The sequence below is a fragment of the Silurus meridionalis genome, chromosome 25 (assembly GCF_014805685.1).
Source record: "Silurus meridionalis isolate SWU-2019-XX chromosome 25, ASM1480568v1, whole genome shotgun sequence".
Lineage (NCBI taxonomy): Eukaryota > Metazoa > Chordata > Actinopteri > Siluriformes > Siluridae > Silurus > Silurus meridionalis.
Genome location: NC_060908.1, coordinates 16182881 through 16199454, shown reverse-complemented (window position 1 = coordinate 16199454; position 16574 = coordinate 16182881). Strand labels below are relative to the sequence as shown.

Here is a 16574-nt window from a genome sequence, read left to right as displayed (position 1 = left end):
GATATTTTAGGAAGAGTGGATTATTGAATGAGTGAGTGCTATGACTCAGTGTTGGACACAGATTGTACTGAACATCTAGATTCAGCATCAGTTTTGTGTCTCCAGAGATCATGGAGAAAGTCTTATGAAGTTCTGAAGAGAGATTTCAGCAGGAATCACACTGAAGGTCCAGTCATAGCTACAGTCCAGTGTGTAGAACTCAATCCTCTGCTATTCTAAAAGCAATGATGGAAACAGTAGCAGGCAAAGATTAAATACACATCTTCATTTTATTCCATAAACATCTCACTTTCAATTCTAAAGAGAAACTACAGAGAAAAATATTGAACCAGATCCATAATTGCTTTCGATCTTAACATTCCCTGAAACACTCTGAGGATCTTCTCATTGTCTTGTGTTTATCAACTAAAATCATCAGTAATATGTAGATGTCTCTCATATGTAGATCACCTGATCATCCTGTGTTTATCAAAGCCAGAGAACTGCACTGAGAACCAGGATGGAATCATGAACCATCTGCATCTGATTTTATTAATATGGAATAAAACCTCGTACCACGTCTTTGATCTTCTACTCTAAAAAATTGTAAGTGTCTTCATGGAACATCAAGTGAGTTTCCACTTCAGTTCCAGTGATTTGAAGTTCAGGTTTTTGTTGTTTCTCGTGTTGTGTGAAAGCAGAAGTGAGTGTGAGCAGTGAGGAGGTTTTTGTCATGGTGAACATCACTGTGATACGTACTCTTTAGCAGAGCTGTCCCATGTGCCACAGTAATACAATGCTGAATCTCCCACCTCTACATTACTGATTATTAATTTATAATCTGATTTAGAGGAGTGTGATGATGTGAATTTAGGAGACGAGAAACCAGATCCATAGGAAGGAGAGCTCCAGCCATGATAATTCCCAATAACATACTGAGGAACTCCTCCTGGAACCTGTTTATAAAAACGTGCAGCACTATCAGTAACAGTCCCCAGATTACAGTCCATGGTGGCCGTCTGTCCCTGAGTCAGTGTGAGAACAGGAGGCTTCTGCGTCACCACAGTCACACCACTGACACCTGGAATAAAAACAGCACACATGTTACATGGCTTCATGCTCACATTAGATGGAGCCCAAATGCTGATGATCTCCAGAGTTGTGAACTCTTACATGAGAGAGCAGTGAAGAGAGAGCAGGCGCTGGCAGCATGGTGTCCGTGTGTGATGGGACTCTGGTGTTGAGTGAAGAGATGATCAGCGTGAGGAGCAGATAAAGGAGAGACTGCAGGGACGTGCTATAAGAGAGACAGGAGGAGGGGCAGAGGAAGGAAAGGCTTATTGTTGTAATACTGCCCTCTATTGAACAGATACGAGAATGCAGTTTAGCAGCTATTCACTAATTCAGCAAAGGGTTTAGGAAGAGAAAAATCAGGTCATTAAAGAGGCATTTCAACATGATTGTTTCTGCACTTCCAAGTCACTTGTGTCAGCTTTTATGTCTATCTACATTTAATTTAGGGGTTTTAATAAGAGAGACAGGAGGATAATTTGAAAATTGGGATCTGCCTCTATTTCTTTATTCTGAGAAATGGAATGAAAAATTATCATGTTTATGGTGTATAAAACGACTCTATGAATATTTATTAATGATGTGCTGTATTACAGGCTGGATAAGCAGGTTTAGGTTCTAGCTAGGATTTAGTTTTTTCTCTTCTGGATTTTCCCTTTTGTCCCAGCAGATGAAATTGCTGTCTATTCAGGATTTGCCTGATGTTTATAAGCTGAATGTTAAAACCATTGGCAGCATTGGTTCTGTAACACACTGTTTACTGCTAAACAGTAAATACCCCAAAAACTTCAGAATCAGGAAATGTTCAGGATCAATTGAACTGAAGTTTCACAGTCCAGAAGAAATAATTTTGAATCAGTTTGACTCCCCTGGTATAAATAGATTTCATGCATTAATGAGTTCTTCTACTCAGAGAGAAGTGAAAGAGAGAAACCACATCATTTACATGAAGCTGAAATTAGATCAGGTGCCAGCAGGTGTTTCCTGAGTGAGAGGACGTCCACACACTGATTAGAACTACAAGTCATCTATAAAGTACATTTACACACTGGTGTGTTCACATCCTCATAATGTTTACAGACCAATAAAACAATTAGTTTTCATTTTAATGTTATTTTCTAAATCTTTTAGATTTATTATCATCTCAGAGACACAGAAGCTTTTCCATTTGTGTGAACCTAAACTCTAAATGTGATCCATTCCTGCTGTAATTCTCTGTTCGTTTTGGGATTTTGATTGAATGTGTGAGATGATCATTGAGTTTGAATAATCATGAACAAACTGAATACTTTTTTCTGTAATGCACTTTATTAACCTTCATCTGATTCCTCAAACACAAAAGCAAAGCGATTGCAGCATCAGGACTTTTTATTCTCAATAAAACTGAATTCTTTTCTACACATTAAACTACAGATTTTAAATCATTTCTACAGCTAAACAATAAACAGGTCAAAGCTGTGATCAGGTTCATTCACTGCATTCAGACTTCTTGATCTTCACCGATGCGGCTTTTCCTCCAGCAGACACTTCACACGTTATGACTTTGTCGTTTCCCACTCGGAGCTGTCGATGGTCAAATAGCTGCTCAGGGAGAATTTCTTATTGGCTTGCTGCTGTGCAGAGCCGGTGATGACTCCACTGGTGACCGGGTTCCCGTTCACGAGCCAACGCACATCAGCAAAACCACCAGCCACGTCGTTGGCCAAACACACCAGAGTGGCTTTTGTAGACTTCAGCTCTTCACTGGACGGAGGGAGAAGGTTCAGAACAGGAGCCGGGAGAGCAGCGTCTGATTCCACACACAGCAGGAGATATTCATTAACCAGAAGAACATAAATCTCATGTACAGAGAGGAATGAAGAACATTTTTATATCAATGATGGAACTTTTCCATTTAGACTGAAACCATAAATCTGTCTGTATGACAGAAAACCAGAAATGGAGAGATTTCATATAAAAGCTCTAAATTAATATTTGACAATTTGAAATACATTTCAGACAAAAATGTTCTGTGTCTTATATTGTAGAACCAATAAAACGCATATGAAGTGTGAAAATAAACTTCTCAAACTGAATAAAGGAATAAAAGCTGATGTTAGAACATGCAGTGTGAAAGTGAAGCAGTGTAGAAGTCTAGTTTATGAAAAAAGAGCTGAGAAGTTTTACTTACCGCTGACGATTAGCTTTGTTCCTTGGCCGAATACCACAGTGATTCATTAAGCGTCCTCACCAGTACAAAACCTCCTCAGATACAGAAGTGAAAGCAGAAGAACTGAAACATCCTCCAGACTTCAGCTCTTTCTTCTCCTGTCTACAATCAGCACACATTCCTGCACCCTTAAGATCCCATTCCATGTCCTTTTGGACATTATTACTTGACATCATTGTGAAACAGAAGATGTTTGGAACTACCAGGATTCTTCTTAGAGCCGGCTGTCTGGCCAAACTCAGTAATCAGGTTTGAAGGACATTGGATAGTGAGGTGATTTTAATGATGACTTTACTTATATATTTAGAATTCCTTCACAGAGAGGACAGAACCTTCGAAAGGTCATCTTATCTTAAACATGCTCCATCAATCAGGACTTTAAGGTTCAGTGACTGGACAGAAGGACATGAGGAAACACATTCTCTGTTCTGATGAAGGAAAATTTGATCTCTGAAGTCTGAACTTCCAAGAATGATGTCTATCATAATCCAGGATCTGTTTATTAACTGGCTAATCGTATTCCAGTGATGAAGCATGATGGTGGGAGCATCAAGCAATGGAAGTGCTTCTCATTAGCAGTGACTGGAAGAGTGTGTTTGAATACAAGCAAATGTAGAGAGGTCTTTAATGAAGAACTGCTCCTGAGTGGAAACTTCCTCAGACTGTGGCAGTGTTTCACCTTTTAGCAAGACAACAACCTGAAAACATACAGAAAAGACAATGCATGAGTTTCTTCAGGCCCAGACAAATTCAGTCTTCACCCCATGGAACAATGAGAATGTGGATGGAATAATGAACATCTGGATTTGATAAATGTGTAAGAAATGCTCACACAGTATTTGATCTTCTACTTTGAAGCATTAAAAGTAAATATCAAGTGAGTTTCCACTTCAGTTCCAGTGATTTGGAGTTCAGGTTTTTGTTGTTTCTCGTGTTGTGTGAAAGCAGAAGTGAGTGTGAGCAGTGAGGAGGTTTTTGTCATGGTGAACATCACTGTGATACGTACCCACTAGTAGAGTCATCCTCGTTCCACAGTAATACACTGCTGAATCTCCCACCTCTACATTACGGATTATTAACTGATAGTCGATGTTTGTTGAGGTTTTAGATGTGAAACGTGTGGAAGAAAAGTTGTCTCCATATAGATCAGGAGAACTGTGAGAATGATAAAATCTCAACACAAACTGTGGAGCTTCTTGAGGAATCTGTTTGTACCAGGAGACATAGTTGCTCTCATCCTTTGCGATGTTACAGTCCATAGTGACGGTGTTTCCTTCTCCTGTGTTCGAACCGAAGGCTTTTGCGTCACCACTTTCTGTGAACTGACCACTGCAACATAAATCACCACAGAGTATCGTTATCATTAAAAAGAGGATTGGAGAGAATGAGAAGGTCTCAGTGTGAAGAGAAAAGCAGGAGCAGGAATCTTACATGCCAGAGCAGGGAGCAGAGTGCAGATGCTGAGCAGCATGATGGCAGTGTGATCAGCAGAGTGAAGAACAGAACCTGAGTCAGCTTACATAAAGCCTCAGAGGCGGGGCCTGGGAAAGCTCTCAGCCAATCAGACGAGTGGAAAGAACAGCTGCACTTGTATCAGCCCTGTGATGATTAAAAGTATCTGTGCTGAAGAATGACTTTGCGTAACCAAACCATGAACTCCACAGTGTGCAGATTTATTTATATTCATTTATTATTGTGGAGAAATTAGTACCATTTATTATATCAAGTAATGAATAGGCGATAAGCATAAACATTTACGGAATATTTAACACTTTATTGATTTTTCTGACAGAAACATATAAAGGAAATGGAAGTTGCATGAAGACTAAAGAAGGTCAGGAGATTAGGTGCAGTCATGTTCTTCAGGTCCAGAATCAGAATCTGAAATATTATTAAAGTTTCAAAACCAGAACAACATCAACACTGCTGAATCCTGATCCTCTCGTTCACCCTATAACCTCCTGTAATCTAGAAATAAACAAACGAATCAAAAGAAACAGTTCGTTAACGTTTTCCTGATTAATCCTGTATTCTATTTCAGTTCCAGTGTTAACATGGACTTACACCACAGTGCTGCTCTGCTCATTCTGAATTCTGATTGGTCAGAAGGAGGTTCATTATGTTTCTATAGCAGCAGCCATGACAGTAGTGCAGGTTTATATTAATTACTCGTATTAATGTTATCGTTTCCATAGCAACAGATCATTTACAGGGACTTGAGCCACTGATGAGTAACATCATATAACCTCATTAATAAATTGATGTGGTGAATTTCAGAACACACTCTGAGGATCTTCAGTGGTTTTGGTGTAAACCAGTTAGAAGTTACTGTCTTACACTGTCACAGTGACACCAACCACAACAATCAGGAAATCTTACTTCAAGTCTCCAATGTAGATCATCTGATCATCCTGAGATCATTAATGTCAATAGACTGATCTGAGAATGTGGATGGAATCATGAAAGTGGAATAAAAGCTCATACCATGTCTGTGATCTTATTCTGTGAACAATTCAAAGTGTTTTCAGTGGACATCAAGTGAGTTTCAACTTCAGTTCCAGTGATTTAAAGTTCAGGTTTTTGTTGTTTCTCATGTTGTGTGAAAGCAGAAGTGAGTGTGAGCAGTGAGGAGGTTTTTGTCATGGTGAACATCACTGTGATACGTGCTCTTTAGCAGAGCTGTCCCATGTGTTACAGTAATACACTGCTGAATCTCCCACCTCTACATTACTGATTATTACTTTATAATCTGATTTAGAGGAGTGTGATGATGTGAATTTAGGAGATGAGAAACCAGACCCATATTTAGGATCGCTCCATTCATGATAATTCCTCAAAACATACTGAGGAACTCCTCCAGGAACCTGTTTATAAAAGCGTGCAGCACTATCAGTAACAGTCCCCAGATTACAGTCCATGGTGGCCGTCTGTCCCTGAGTCAGTGTGAGAACAGGAGGCTTCTGCGTCACCACAGTCACACAACTGACACCTGGAATAAAAACAGCACACATGTTACATGGCTTCATGCTCACATTAGATGGAGCCCAAATGCTGATGATCTCCAGAGTTGTGAAATCTTACATGAGAGAACAGTGAAGAGAGAGCAGAGCGCTGGCAGCATGGTGTCCGTGTGTGATGGGACTCTGGTGCTGAGTGAAGAGATGATCAGCGTGAGGAGCAGATAAAGGAGAGACTGCAGGGACGTGCTATAAGAGAGACAGGAGGAGGGGCAGAGGGAGGAGACGCTCAACATCACACACCACAGCTGAGCATCTCCACAGTGGTGTACTACATACTGAACCCTCACCTTCCTGTCATTATTAACACCATCAACACTCTGATACACATCCTTTTCTTACAAAGACTCTTTTTAATCAGCTGATCTCAAAGTCATTTCTGATACAATTTCTGTAGATGAAATAAATCAGTAACATGCAGAACATCTCCCTCTACATTTCCCAGAAGAACATCATCATTTACATAAAGTTAAAATGGCAGCGTGAGGAGCAGCAGGTGTATCCTGAGTGTGTTTCTCCATGCATGATGTATGATGAGTCAGTGTGAGTTAAACTGTAGAGACCGACAGCACCATAGAGTTCAGTAGATCATCTGGACTCAGATAAGTAGCTACAGGAAGCTGAGTAACAGTTCAGACCTGTTCAGATAATATTGTGTACTGAGGACAAACTGCAGTGTTGATTCTGACTCTGAAGATATTTTAGGGAAGAGTGGATTATTGAATGAGTGAGTGCTATGACTCAGTGTTGGACACAGATTGTACTGAACATCTAGATTCAGCATCAGTTTTGTGTCTCCAAAGATTATGGAGAAAGTCTTATGAAGTTCTGAAGAGAGATTTCAGCAGGAATCACACTGAAGGTCCAGTCATAGCTACAGTCCAGTGTGTAAAACTCAATCCTCTGCTATTCTAAAAGCAATGATGGAAACAGGAACAGACAAAGATTAAATACACATCTTCATTTTATTCCATAAACATCTCACTTTCAATTCTAAAGAGAAAATACAGAGAAAAATAATGAACCAGGTTAGATTAGATTACAGTAGAATAGATTTAACTTTATTGTCATTGTGGTGCATGTACATAACTGATGAAATGCAGTTAGCATCTAACCAGAAGTGCACACGTTGCCTTTTTGCAATAAATAGCAGTGTGATAAATGGGGTATGGGGTCCATGTGTACAGGGTTGAGGGGGATCCATGTAGAGAAGATGCAGTAGGTAATAATAGATGTATATATAGTACATTTATAGCCACAGGAAAAGCAGCCACAGGATAAAAGCTATTCTTCAGTCTGTGTGTGCGGCTCTGAGGCACCTGTAGCATCTGCCGGATGAGAGAAGGGTGAATAGTCCATGATTGGGGTGAGAGGTATCTTTGATGATGCCCCTCGCCCATTGCAGACAGCGTTTCTTGTGAATGTTCTCCAAGGTGGAAACCTGAGTGCCAATGATTCAGAATCAAGAAATTCAAGTCAAGTCAAGTTTATTTCTATTTCGCTTTTCACAACAGACATTGTCTCAAAGCAGCTTTACACAAATCAACAGTGATGGTGAATGGTGTGAATTTGTCCCTGATGAGCAGCCGTGGTGACTGTGGCAAGGAAAAACTCCCTTAGATGTTATGAGGAAGAAACCTTGAGAGGAACCAGACTCAAAAGGGGAACCCATCCTCATCTGGGTGACATCAAGAGTTTGATCATAAATCTTTCAACAATACAGAACACTGGAGAGTGAGAACTAACATGATTACTGGAGTATAAGATTATAAGTGATGTTCTTTCTGCAGTCTTAAACAGTCTATATGGTTAGTAGCTCTGAGTTTTATGAGCTCAGCATTTGTGATCACCACAGATCCAGCATCAGCTTCTCCATGCCAGAGCCTTTAAACACTCCAGGAGGTCCAATGTCAAAACTCCACACATGTAGCGGGATCCAAATGGCACTGCTACGTCTCTAGATGGTTCAGGATGTTTGTGAGTTCGGCATCTACTTCTTTAAAGGTCCGTAATCATCACGAGGTGGAGGTGACTGGAGCTGGAGCAACCTCAGGATGCCTCGGGATGGGGAGAGAAAGAGAAGCAGTGGAGAGGAATTAGCGTAGCTGCTGTTCATGATATTAACAGCACAAGTTGATAATGTGCATGTGATCAGATGTTCTGGAGCACAAGGTTATGATGTGAGACGTATGTTATGTGTAGGCTTTGCTAAAAAGATATGTTTTTAATCTGCACTTAAACTGGGAGAGTGTGTCTGAACCCCGAACACCGTCAGGAAGACTATTCCAGAGTTTAGGAGCTAAATGTGAAAATGCTCTACCACCTTTAGTGGACTTTGCTATTCTAGGAACTACTAGAAGCCCAGAGTTTTGAGATCTTAGGGAGCGTGGCGGATTGTAGCGTGTTAGAAGACTGGATAGATACATGGGAGCCAAACCATTTAGTGATTTATAAGTGAGAAGTAATAGTTTGTAGTCTATTCGAAACTTAACAGGAAGCCAATGTAGGGACGATAAGATCGGGGGTTATGTGATCATATTTTTTTGACCTTGTAAGAACTCTGGCTGCTGCATTCTGGGTAAGAACTCTGGCTGCTGCATTACCTGAAACACTCTAAGGATCTTCTCATGGTCTTGGTGTTTATCAGCTAGATTTCATTAATCACAAACATTCAGAGTAAATCTTTATTCATCTCTCATATGTAGATCAACTGATCAACCTGAGTTCATCAAAGCCTGAGAACTGCACTGAGAACCAGGATCAGATCATGAACCATCTGGATCTGATTTCATAAATATGGAATAAAAGCTTGTACCATTTCTGTGATCTTCTGCTGTAAAGAATTCAAAGTGTTTTCAGTGAACATCAAGTGAGTTTCCACTTCAGTTCCAGTGATTTGAAGTTCAGGTTTTTGTTGTTTCTTGTGTTGTGTGAAAGCAGAAGTGAGTGTAAACAGTGGGGAGGTTTTTGTCATGGTGAACATCACTGTGATACTCCCTCGCTAACAGAGCCGTCCCATGTGCTACAGTAATACACTGCTGAATCTCCCACCTCTACATTACTGATTATTAACTTACAGTCTGATGGAGATGAACATGTAGATGTGAATTTAGGAGACGAGAAACCAGACCCATAGGAAGGAGCACTATTACTTTGGTGATTGTATAAAATATACTGAGGAACTCCTCCAGGAACCTGTTTGTAAAAGGCTGCTACGTAACCAGTAACAGTCCCCAGATTACAGTCCATGGTGGCCGTCTGTCCCTGAGTCAGTGTGAGAACAGGAGGCTTCTGCGTCACCACAGTCACACCACTGACACCTGGAATAAAAACAGCACACATGTTACATGGCTTCATGCTCACATTAGATGGAGCCCAAATGCTGATGATCTCCAGAGTTGTGAAATCTTACATGAGAGAGCAGTGAAGAGAGAGCAGAGCGCTGGCAGCATGGTGTCCGTGTGTGAGGGGACTCTGGTGCTGAGTGAAGAGATGATCAGCGTGAGGAGCAGATAAAGGAGAGACTGCAGGGACGTGCTATAAGAGAGACAGGAGGAGGGGCAGAGGGAGGAGACGCTCAACAACACACACCACAGCTGAGCATCTCCACAGTGGTGTACTACATACTGAACCCTCACCTTCCTGTCATTATTAACACCATCAACACTCTGATACACATCCTTTTCTTACAAAGACTCTTTTTAATCAGCTGATCTCAAAGTCATTTCTGATACGATTTCTGTAGATGAAATAAATCAGTAACATGCTGAACATCTCCCTCTACATTTCCCAGAAGAACATCATCATTTACATAAAGTTAAACTGACAGCGTGAGGAGCAGCAGGTGTATCCTGAGTGTGTTTCTCCATGCGTGATGTATGATGAGTCAGTGTGGGTTAAACTGTAGAGACCGACAGCACCATAGAGTTCAGTAGATCATCTGGACTCAGATAAGTAGCTACAGGAATCTGAGTAACAGTTCAGAACTGTTCAGATAATATTGTGTACTGAGGACAAACTGCAGTGTTGATTCTGACTCTGAAGATATTTTAGGGAAGAGTGGATTATTGAATGAGTGAGTGCTATGACTCAGTGTTGGACACAGATTGTACTGAACATCTAGATTCAGCATCAGTTTTGTGTCTCCAAAGATTATGGAGAAAGTCTTATGAAGTTCTGAAGAGAGATTTCAGCAGGAATCACACTGAAGGTCCAGTCATAGCTACAGTCCAGCGTGTAGAACTCAATCCTCTGCTATTCTAAAAACAATGATGGAAACAGTAGCAGGCAAAGATTAAATACACATCTTCATTTTATTCCATAAACATCTCACTTTCAATTCTAAAGAGAAAATACAGAGAAAAATAATGAACCAGATTAGATTGGATTAGATACAATTAGATTTAACTTTATTGTCATTGTGGTACATGTACATAACTGATGAAATGCAGTTAGCATCTAACCAGAAGTGCACACGTTGCCTTTTTACAATAAATAGCAGTGTGATAAATGGGGTATGGGGTCCATGTGTACAGGGTTGAGGGGGATTCATGTAGAGAAGATGCAGTAGGTAATAATAGATGTATATATAGTAATATACAATATACATGATACTGTACAATGATAGTGCATATATGTAGGGAGATAACATGCTCAAATGACATGATATAGTTATGTAGAAGTATGAATGTTGTATGATGCATTATAAACAGTATAAATATGGGTGGAATGTACAGTAGTGCGCTGATAAACAAGTTATGGATGATGCAAAAATGCATGGTGGATAAACAGTGCAGAAAAAACCCAGAAAGTGACAATGCAGTAGAGTATTTTGACATTGTATGATGATCAGCTGTTCAGTGCAGCAGCAGCCACAGGAAAAAAGCTCTTCTTCAGTCTGTGTGTGCGGCTCTGAGGCACCTGTAGCATCTGCCGGATGAGAGAAGGGTGAATAGTCCATGATTGGGGTGAGAGGTATCTTTGATGATGCCCCTCGCCCATTGCAGACAGCGTTTCTTGTGAATGTTCTCCAAGGTGGAAACCTGAGTGTCAATGATTCAGAATCAAGAAATGATTAAGATCTTAACATTACCTGAAACACTCTAAGGATCTTCTCATGGTCTTGTTGTTTACCAGCTAAGATTTCACTAATAACAAACATTCAGAGTAAATCTTTATTCATCTCTCATATGTAGATCAACTGATCAACCTGAGTTCATCAAAGCCTGAGAACTGCACTGAGAACCAGGATCAAATCATGAACCATCTGGATCTGATTTCATAAATATGGAATAGAAGCTCGTACAATGTCTCTGATATACTGCTGTAAAGAATTCAAAGTGTTTTCAGTAAACATCAAGTGAGTTTCCACTTCAGTTCCAGTGATTTGAAGTTCAGGTTTTTGTTGTTTCTTGTGTTGTGTGAAAGCAGAAGTGAGTGTGAGCAGTGAGGAGATTTTTGTCATGGTGAACATCACTGTGATACTCCCTCGCTAACAGAGCCGTCCCATGTGCTACAGTAATACACTGCTGAATCTCCCACCTCTACATTACTGATTATTAATTTACAATCTGATTTAGATGAACATGTAGATGTAAATTTAGGAGACGAGAAACCAGACCCATAGGAAGGAGCACTATGACTTTGATGATTGAATAAAATAAACTGAGGACCTTCTCCAGGAACCTGTCTGTGAAAGGCTGCTACGTAACCAGTAACAGTCCCCAGATTACAGTCCATGGTGGCCGTCTGTCCCTGAGTCAGTGTAAGAACAGGAGGCTTCTGCATCACCACAGTCACACCACTGACACCTGGAATAAAAACAGCACACATGTTACATGGCTTCATGCTCACATTAGATGGAGCCCAAATGCTGATGATCTCCAGAGTTGTGAACTCTTACATGAGAGAGCAGTGAAGAGAGAGCAGAGCGCTGGCAGCATGGTGTCCGTGTGTGATGGGACTCTGGTGCTGAGTGAAGAGATGATCAGCGTGAGGAGCAGATAAAGGAGAGACTGCAGGGACGTGCTATAAGAGAGACAGGAGGAGGGGCAGAGGGAGGAGACGCTCAACAACACACACCACAGCTGAGCATCTCTACAGTGGTGTACTACATACTGAACCCTCACCTTCCTGTCATTATTAACACCATCAACACTCTGATACACATCCTTTTCTTACAAAGACTCTTTTTAATCAGCTGATCTCAAAGTCATTTCTGATACAATTTCTGTAGATGAAATAAATCAGTAACATGCAGAACATCTCCCTCTACTTTTTCCAGAAGAACATCATCATTTACATAAAGTTAAACTGACAGCGTGAGGACCAGCAGGTGTATCCTGAGTGTGTTTCTCCATGCATGACTCCAACAAAATCTCTGCTATGCAATAAAATCACACTATAACTGATATGAGGTTCTCGCATATCCAGGAGGTGTTGATAAGGTTTCTATAAAGCAGCAGCTCTGATTGTTGTTCCTGTTCCAATCACAGGTTTATATTTATGTGCTCAATTTGATCTGTGAGCTTTGGCAGCTTCTGTCTGAGTAGATGGTTAGAAGCCTTACCTCTAGCCTCAGTGGTTGCAGGTTCAAAACCTGTGTAGACCTTCTATATTGGAGTTGTTTCTTTTGGGGGTTTATGCATGTGAAGGTTGAAAGCACCTTAAAACAGGTTGCTTGTATGAGAGTCTGTTGCTTGTGTGTATAAACTTCACCTCTGGTGTAAGTGGTCACTGGCCAGGACTCTAAGATACAAGTGTAGATGTTCTGGATGGCAGGACAGTGGTTTGTCCCTCATCTCCTATTCAACCGAAGGCTTTTGAATCACCACTTTCTGTGAACTAACTACTGCAACATTAAGCACTTTATTTTTGTTCATCCAATGTCCATTAATGCTTTATATAAATGAGGTGAATTTTCATGTATCATAGATCAGAATCGAAGTTCAGATGAAACAGATTTGCATTCAAACTTGACTTTGTTTCACTCAGAGTAAAGTGAAAGAGAAAAACCACATCATTTACATGGAGCTAAAAATGACAGATCAGGGGCCAGCAGGTGTACAGTTTCCTGAGTGAATACTGATCAGGACTCGTCTTTTTCTACTTGGGTTTAACACACGACCAAAGACGAGTAACAATCCAAACACTTGAAAAAAGTACTCTGTGAAAAGAATCATGATTGGTGAAAAATAAAACTTTTCCAACTCCACCACAAAGATGACAGGAAGTAGAATAGTCTTTTCTGGGACAACACTGCCCCTAAGTGGTGTGTCAGAGGTATTGCTGATGACGGAGAGTTTTCTTCTTAAGCTGTATACATTATAGACGTCCAGACAAATTACACACCATGTCACACAATTACACACAATACCACCCATACACTGGATCATCTATCTTATCACACCGTGGGGTTCTACAATACTTGATTCTGATTGGCCAGAAGATCACAAGGTTCCTGTTATATAAGTTCCTGAAGAGTTTCAGCTCATTGATGGGGTGATGTGTGGCAGAGACTCAGAAAAAACAGAAACTGTGTTCATTACTTTTGTTTAACAGTCTGACTTTAAGGACAGATCAGCTTACGTTTTTTTAGTTGCATATGCCTATTTTCAAGCGAGGGGTAAAAAATCCATGAAATACAAACGTAAATTCCCAAATCGCACTTTACACCTATAACTGCACATTAAATACAGTTGATCTCAAGGACGAGCTGTAGTGCATTACCATGTCACACCAGCAGCTGCATGGCCCACACTGCAGTTTTGTGTGACCTCTCCTATCCACACACACACACACACACACACACACACACACACACACACACACACAAAACCATACCTACACATTGCAGGAGAATCCCAGAGCAATGCTCAGCGTCTGAAAATCGTATTAGGCGTTTACACGACACTGTCTGCTCTACCAAAGGCCATGAGTATTATTAGCATTTGCAGTTGGAGAACGTTACAGTCTCAAATTACTCACAGCATGTTCTCTTGCACCCCCACCCACACCCACACACACACACACACACACACACTTCATCTAGAAGTCTTTTTTGCACTTCCTCATTCTAAAACTGTTTGTGCGTGTGTCCGTATGCAGTTCCTGTCTGAAGTATTCCCCGGTCCCCATTAACTCTTAAACAGTCTTTAGAGACGCATTTGTTTCCCTGAATGATGACGGTACACGTGTTTTCACAATCACGCACTGTTCTGAAGAGGCCGCGATATAATTCAAGGCTCGTCTTCTTTCACGCACGATTGCGGTTTGGACGGCAGACTTTCACGACCCAATAGTGTAATACTGTAAGGACGAGTGTGTGCTGAAATTACACAAATGTAACACAAGGACTTGGAAAAATGGCGTCTTGGGATCATGGAGTTCTTAAAAAAGCAAACACAAGGTTTCAGGAATGATCATAAACACAGAATTCGGTATTTCTGTCTCTCTGTATCGTTTCCCCCGAGTTGTGTAAGTGTCCTGGTGTATCATTTGGCAGTAAAGCTGCTGTTAATTCAGTCGCTAATTCAGGGAGAGAAAGCTAGCCCGTGTTACATAACACGCACGGATCAGATGCTGTGTCACACTGCGACGCTGGAACATGCAAATCGAAAACCTAAACGCTTACAGGAGCGTCGTTTAATTACATAAACCCAATAAACCCCAATCTGATCTAAAAATTAATGATCAACTCAAATTTGTGCTTTAAAGAAGGAAAAATTGTCAGATATAATTTTTTGGCTGTCAATCAATTAAAATATTTAATCGCGATTAATCGCACGATTGTCATGAGTTAACTTAAGTTTTCAATATCAACATGCGCATTGATGAAATATGGATACCCGAACGCAAATGTATGTTTATTAGTGAAACCAAACTCAACATTGAGCATGAAGACAAAATATTCCTGCAAATGTTTGGAAGTAAATGTGGTGTTTTAAGTGACGTAAATCATCAGGACACAAAGCGTAATGTTCGCTGTTTCCACACGGACGTCGTGTAAAAAAGATTTGTTGCTCTGCAGGTTTTAATTTCACCTCTTTTATATTTATTGATTTATTTTAGATTTTTATAAAAGTGGTAACACAGTAATGTGCGCTTCATTACTCGCGTGTTAATAAAATTTGTGCCGTTGAAATGAATTTGCGTTAACGTTATTAATGCGATGCCCTCGTTATTGTGCAATTAAAAAAACATTCTAGTGCAGTTTTCAAGTTATAAATGTTTGGCACCTGAGAAATTGAAAATAATTGATATATTAGCAATGCTAGCCGACTGAGTGCGGAGCAGCTCGCTGAGCCCCACAGGCCCGTTACAAAACTCGTCAGTATATCAGGAAAGAGGTTGTGTACGTGATAGAGAGAGAGAGAGCGAGAGAGAGAGAGAGAGAGAAAGAGTGAGACCCAGAGTGTGAGACAGAGAGTGAAAGTGTTTCAAGTTGATTGATTTGCCACACAGGAGTGGAGAACAGCTGTGTGCCCGAGAGACGAGCCAAAAGTGTACGACTGTGGACTGGGGAGAGCATGCGCCATGAGACGACTCTTCAAATCCACTCTTTAAGTTGAATGGTGGCATTTTTTGTTTTTAATTAAAGAAAAGAATCAATCAATTCGATCAATTTAAGCAATTATCTAAAAGTTTAACCTCAGCTGATTGGCTAAGCAGAATTATTAGCATCAAATTGAGCAGTTTTACTGCCACTACCAGATTATTGGATTTATTTATTTGTATTAGACACGTGTACATTAACAGTAACATGGGAAAATCCTCCAATACCAGTATTTATGTGAAACTGTCTTCACTTGCATACACACACACACACACACACATACACACACACACACACACACACACACACATCTAGGTAGAAAAATGGAAAACTACACTTTTTGTAATTTACACAGTCTAATGCAGAGTCAGTGGCACCACTTTGATATTAATATAAAAGAAACAGTCCTAGCATCCTCTGAATTGTTTCTTCAGCCAAGTAGATGACAGACTCCATGTCACTGTTCATATGGAAGACACCTGAGATGTTAAAACTGCAGAAACCCCAACTAGCATTATCATGCCATTTTAATGTGAACCAAATAACAACACCCTTCCATTAATTGTTTTTTTATTTTAAATCAAATATTACCTGAACGAAAGATAAATGGAGGAAAATAGTTTTAAGCCACAGCATGATGACCCTATGGCAAAAAAAAAATCCCAGACTGACCAACAAACAATATAAAAATAAATCTTAAATTCTGAAAGTTCAAATCTGACAATATGTTTTTACAATTAGACAT

At 40.3% G+C, this 16574-nt stretch overlaps 1 protein-coding gene across 1 annotated transcript; it reads right to left on the bottom strand.

The window, feature by feature from the left end:
• Positions 1 to 2336: 2336 nt before the first annotated feature.
• On the bottom strand, positions 2337 to 6704 carry LOC124379365 (immunoglobulin lambda-1 light chain-like). Its single transcript, XM_046839689.1, is given in 6 exon segments — positions 2337 to 2600; positions 2603 to 2839; positions 3221 to 3254; positions 5923 to 6248; positions 6341 to 6465; positions 6567 to 6704. Coding segments are annotated over 6 exon segments (846 nt in total). The 5' UTR covers positions 6608 to 6704; the 3' UTR covers positions 2337 to 2517.
• Positions 6705 to 16574: the final 9870 nt, after the last annotated feature.